Raw genomic sequence first — 6,000 nt, forward strand, 5'->3', positions numbered from 1 at the left:
TAATCTTGAGACCCTTAGTGCTTATTTTCAGGACTTCACAGATAACAGGAAAAGTTCTGGACAAATGGAGAAGAATGAATGAAGTATCTGCAGAATCATATGTTTACCTTTAGAGGATAAAGTACAAAGTTAGTGGCTAGAATAATACATTGAAGAAGCTCATAAATTATAAATTGGAAACCAGTCTGGTAATGTTGGAAGTCACTCTACTTTTCAGTACTTTGAGGCCTCAGAGCAGCCGGTATGAACAGTCTTGAAATGCTCGCCGGGATTGCCCCACTGGACATAGAAGAAGCAATCACATCATCAAGGCCATAGGGCTTCTACTATATTGATTTTTCAGCAGCTACTGGCTGACTGAAACTAGGGATATTTTCTGACTCTGGTAGAATCACATAACAATCACAAATAGTATGCATAGCACTTGCAGATCAACATAACCAATGCGGGGGGAAATTGAACATTGATCTGTTGAACACCTGTCTTCAAGCATGGGAACAGATTAGCCAGCCTGGAAATGTTTAGAGGTGATTCAACTGAAAATCAGCAGCATGTAAAGAAGCGTGTTCAAGGGAGGATATTTTAGTGATACAAACACATGTAAATATGAAGAACTAAAGACTTTAAAACACTTACTGATCTGTATGCTCTTGCAAGAGCCATATGCTCTGTATACATAACAAAGGCATCGGTACATATCACATGCCCAGTTTTGGAAAAATCAGTGTTTGAGGTGAAGGACAGGAACAGAAGAAATCTTAAGATTCTGTGCAAAGCCTAACAACATTGCAAGCTAAGTAGAGCTCAGACTGGTTGAGTTCAAAACTGACTAGAAGACTGTACGCTGAATATTACGTTTGTTTGAATGTATTTATTAATAGCATGGATGATAAAACAGTGTGTATAATTTGTAGGTGGCATGAAGCTGCAGGATTATCAAGTTGTCTTGAGAAATAGAGGAATGGTATGAAAAAAGGAGGCAATTCAATGGAGACAAATAAGAGGTTACACACTTGAACAGCAGAACCCAGTTGTACAAATACAGAATGGAGAAGAGCAGGAAAGAGAGCAGATCTGCACAGAAAGATCAGATTACTCTTGCACGCAAACTGAACGTGATTCAGCAGCGTTATGCTGTTGTAAGAAAGGCAGATGCATTAGTGGGATGTATAATGAAAAGGATGCCATGCAAAATGTGAAGTAATCATCCATTTATCAGTATCTGCTTCAGTCACAGCTGGAATAGCTGCTTCTGGGTTTTGCATGTTGGACCAACAGATACTGTGCTGACTAGCAAGAACAATTATCCATCTAAATCTTGTTCTGGGAGAAGAGATGTAATGAATGAATGAATTTTAGAGGGGGAGAAAAAAAGCATGACATCAATCTTCAAATGAGAGAAAGGAAACAGTCTCTTTCCATGTCTGTAGAGGATGCAAAAAAAATGGACAAATTTTTCAGCAAAGGGGATTCAGTTTACATATTCGGAAAAACTGACAGTGAGGGACTAGAGTAAATTTTGAAAGAGTACGTTCTCAAAGAAAAACCCTGATATGATCCTTTACCCGTTTCAAAATGGCTCTCTTGTTTCTTAAACTGTTTCCTTTAGGGGTTATCTCCAGCTTGTCATAGTGATGTCTTGAGAAGACTCTGCCTCTTTTCAGCTAGCATTTGATGTTCATACAGCCTCCTTTTTGTCACAGCAGTTATTTAAAACAGCTTTTTTGTGTCTCTTCATTCTACATGTTCATAATTCCACTAGTAGTAATTACTGTGTTTCTTCTTTGCACCTTCCTTTTCTTTAAGCCTCTTTTTTACTGTCACTGATCTAGCTAAGAGGAGTTTCCACACACATCAGGAGAGTTAGGGGCAGTCCACAAATCAGTTCTTTGTGTTTCATTTTATTTACAACAATTTGTACTTCCTTATAAAGACACGGAATCGCTTCCTCTTAGTGCTTTTGAATTGCCGTGCAATGATGCAAAGACTGTATTTGGGAAGAATTACATGAAGATCGAAGGCTAGCTGTTTCCACAGTGCAGGGCAGATGCCCACTTGGGTGTTCTCAGTAGCCCAAAGAAGGGAAGCTGGAGTGTGCCTGCCCTCCCCGCAGGCATAGGCATCTTTCCAGGAGTTGGGAGAGCAAGCAGGGGGAGTAGCAGCTCTCTCATCCTGACCTGTAGGAACAACGAAGGAAGAGCCTGCACTCAAGTGGTAGGACTTCAGGGGGACACTGCAGAGAATGTATGACATAGGGACAGCCATTGAAAATCGTAACGCCAAGACGAGGCGGGGGTTTTGCCACATCATAACGGCAGAACACACGTTATAACTGACTATGTCTGTGGTGTCTGAAAGTTAGGTATCACTTAGGTTGAGTAGGGATTAGTCAAAATCTGAATTATGAAAATCATAACAAAACCCTCACAGTACTGCATACAAAAAATTGAAATTTCCATAAGTGGTTGGATTTTATTACAATTACAATTTATTATAGGCAAGTATTCAGAGGCTTTAAAAAAGTGGTGCTGTCACGGTTTAACCCCAACCAGCAACCAAGCACCACGCAGCCACTCGCTCACTCCTGCCACCACCCAGTGGGATGGGGGAGAGAACTGAAAAAAAAGTTGGCATAAAGACAGTTTAGTAGGACAGAAAAGGAAGAAAATAATAATAATAATAATAATAAAATGACAATAATAATAATAAAAGAATTGAAATATACAAAGCACAATGCAATTGCGTTCACCACTTGCCAACCGATGCCCAGTTAGTTCCTGAGCAGCAGTCCGCTTCCCTGGCCAACTCCTCCCAGTTTATATACTGGACATGACATCCCATGGTATGGAATACCCCTTTGGCCAGTTTGGGTCAGCTGTCCTGGCTGTGTCCCCTCCCAACTTCTTGTGCCCCTCCAGCCTTCTTGCTGGCTGGGCATGAGAAGCTGGAAAATCCTTGACTTGGTATAAACACTACTTAGCAACAACTGAAAAGATCAGTGTGTTATCAACATTCTTCTCATACTGAAGCCAAGACACAACACTGTACCAGCTACTAGGAAGACAATTAACTCTATCCCAGCCGAAACCAGGACAGGTGCATAGATTTGGTCCTTGCATTGAAGAACCTACAGTTTCATTTTGGAACACCACTTTGTGCAAGAAAAGCAACGAGTAGAGTACGTGAGGAAGGAGGAGAGTTAGTAAAACAAAAGCATTTTAAAAATTTATAGTAGGTTCAGTTTCTTTTTGAGGGATCTATTAATTACTAAATAACATTTTAAACTAATCTCTTGTTTCATAGGTTTTAGACTTTAGTAATATGAAGAAAGTATGTTGAATCATACATAGGTAGTTTTTTAGACTACAGTAGTATGAAGAAACTATGTTAGCTCATACATAAGCAGAGGGGAAAATAAAAGCAGTAACTGTTATTTTTCTACATAACCATACGAAAACTCTTTTAGGCTCAGACACGTGACTGTACTTCAGCAGGATTCTTTTTTTCAGAGTAAAAAGCACTTTGCTGACTAGAGGAAATAAAGTATTTGTTTATGTGCTTGATTTCCTATTCGATCGGGTCTTTTGCTGGTGCTGAAGTACACATACTGACTCAGCTGCAGTTATTTTTATAGTTTTATCTTTTTTCTTTTCTTTAAACAAGTAATGCTTTCTTAATATTTTAACAGAAACTTAAGCTGTCACTTTTATTTCCATTATAAAAACCTTTAATTAGTTGCTCTGTGTTTCAGGTGTATGGCCTGAAGGTTCAGATGGAACAGATATCAACGCTGTCTGTCGATCACATGGGAGAAAACTGCTATCAACAGGGGATGATTTTGGCAAAGTACATCTCTTCTCATATCCATGTTCACAGTTTAGGGTAAGGTATTTCAAATACATTTACTCTTGTAACTTGCACAAATGCCTTAAATGTTGTTTTCTTGTGTACAAAAAAAAAAAAAAAGGAAGAATAGGAATATGCATATGCCTAAGGGATTTACTTAGAGTTGATGCAGACTACAGTTACATTTAAAATTTAATTTAATGTTAAAATACTTTAAGAGAATGATGTGATGCCTTAGTTTCATTGTTGCATGAATTTTATAACAATATGTTTTTATGACAGTTTATATTCTCACTAATATGGTGTTTTCTAGGCTCCAAGCCATGTGTACGGTGGACATAGTAGTCATGTAACTAATGTAGATTTTCTCTGTGAAGACACCCATCTCATCTCCACAGGCGGAAAAGATACAAGTATTATGCAGTGGCGAGTCATTTAAAGGAAACATCAGTGTGAACATACACAGTTGAGTCGACCATGCACAGAACTTATGTATAAACTGTATATTTAAAACTTAACAGTATGTTTGCAGTTTAGCCTGGTCACTGTGATTTTTGTTTAAAAAATTCTTACAAACCTCAGGAAAATTAAGCCCTGTGCTGGTTACCTTACTCAGTCTAGTGATTTTTTTTTTTTTTTTTTTTCATTGTGTCACACCTTAAGAATGATCGTTTTCTCTTCTGTTGTACGATATACAATGCAGTACAAGTTTAATATAAGAAATGTGGCTTGACAGTTTGCAATACAGTGGTATCAGCGGAATGTGACTATCTTAAATGTTTTCTATAAACACTGCTAAAATGGTCACAAAAATGCCTTTCAAAGACTGTATATATGTGCTTACTTGTTTCACTATCTACACTTTGTACTGTATATCTACTTATTTAGAAAAATCTATGACAGTGTCGAGGTACCGAATTGTTTCTGATGGAGGATGATGAATAGGTACAAAAAGTATAAACCGAGATGTAAGATGCAAAAACTAGTGTTCTAGACCTGAAAATGTGAATGCTGGTAAATTTGCATTCTCTTGGGAATAGCATGCCTTGGGTATCACCTGTGAGGAGTTGTGTTCCCGTTCAAGTGAATCAGCAGGTTATGCCCCAGTTCGACCTGAGTATCTCAGCAGGGTTTACAGATGTCTATGTGGTTCAGGTATTCCATATGAGTTTAAATTAAAAATCTTTTTATTTGTATATGAACAATTTCTTTTTGAAAACAAAACAAAAAAAACTTGGCCACATCCCCATTATTGATTGATATATTTAACTAATATGTATATTAATCAGCATGATGCTATATTGTACATGTATAAGATTTTAGCAGTTCATAACAAATGGTAAGGCAATCTAGCTTTACTTTTTTATGCTTATGGATATTGTATATTTGTATTTTAAGACCAAGTAGACCAAGTCTAAAGATATCTTTTTAAGTGTACCATAAACCTGCAGAGGGTAAAGGAAGTCTTGGAAGCCTACATGAGATATTAATGTGTAACTTCTGGCCCCTGTGTTTTGTGCATGGATGGATATTTATAGTATGAAATAAGATTGTGTTTTGCAATGAAGTAATAGTGGAGGTGGTATAAAATGGTTAAGAAGGCCTTATCAATGTTGATTGTGACACAGATTGAAATGTATTGTTTACTTTGAGGAATGTATCCGAAGAATTTTAAGGAGAGGACTTTTAAGCCGACTTGAAAAAGGTAATATTAAAATTTTGCTTGTAATGGACAGTAAACGTTAATTCTCTGAACTCTAAAGCACTGGTTGTTTAGAGTGATTTAAATGAAATGGAATCAATAAATTTTGAAACTTTTTTATTACATCTCCAACCTCCTACACTGAAAGTGCAGGACACCAATAAACATGTATTAAAGTGAATTTTCAATGTATTCTTCCTGTTTAGTAAAATACCTTTGTTTCAGTGTGAAATGCCTGTAGAAGAGACAGACTTTTACTTAACGACACACATTTGTGATTTCTCGATTACAGCTGCACTTGAAAATATTTGGGAATAAAATACTGATTTGGGGGTACATAATTTCATGCATGAGCATGACCCTGGAAATGTGATCCCTAATGCACACCTAGAGAGTGAAACTCCAGCTTCACGGCAGGGAAGAAGGACACGCCACATGCTTTCATCTACAGA

General features: G+C 37.4%; 1 protein-coding gene across 12 annotated transcripts in view; it reads left to right on the plus strand.

Moving 5' to 3' along the window:
- Positions 1-5,729, plus strand: part of EML1 (EMAP like 1) — a 130,816-nt gene extending 125,087 nt beyond the window's left edge. For all 12 annotated transcript variants that reach the window (XM_049828902.1, XM_049828897.1, XM_049828898.1 and 9 more), the window contains 2 exons: positions 3,752-3,882; positions 4,160-5,729. In XM_049828902.1, coding sequence (XP_049684859.1) covers positions 3,752-3,882; positions 4,160-4,285 — 257 coding nt within the window. In that variant the 3' untranslated portion in view covers positions 4,286-5,729. The remainder of the gene's footprint in view (positions 1-3,751; positions 3,883-4,159) is intronic.
- Positions 5,730-6,000: the final 271 nt, after the last annotated feature.

Source organism: Accipiter gentilis, chromosome 25 (genome assembly GCF_929443795.1).
Source record: "Accipiter gentilis chromosome 25, bAccGen1.1, whole genome shotgun sequence".
NCBI classification, from domain to species: Eukaryota; Metazoa; Chordata; class Aves; order Accipitriformes; family Accipitridae; genus Astur; species Astur gentilis.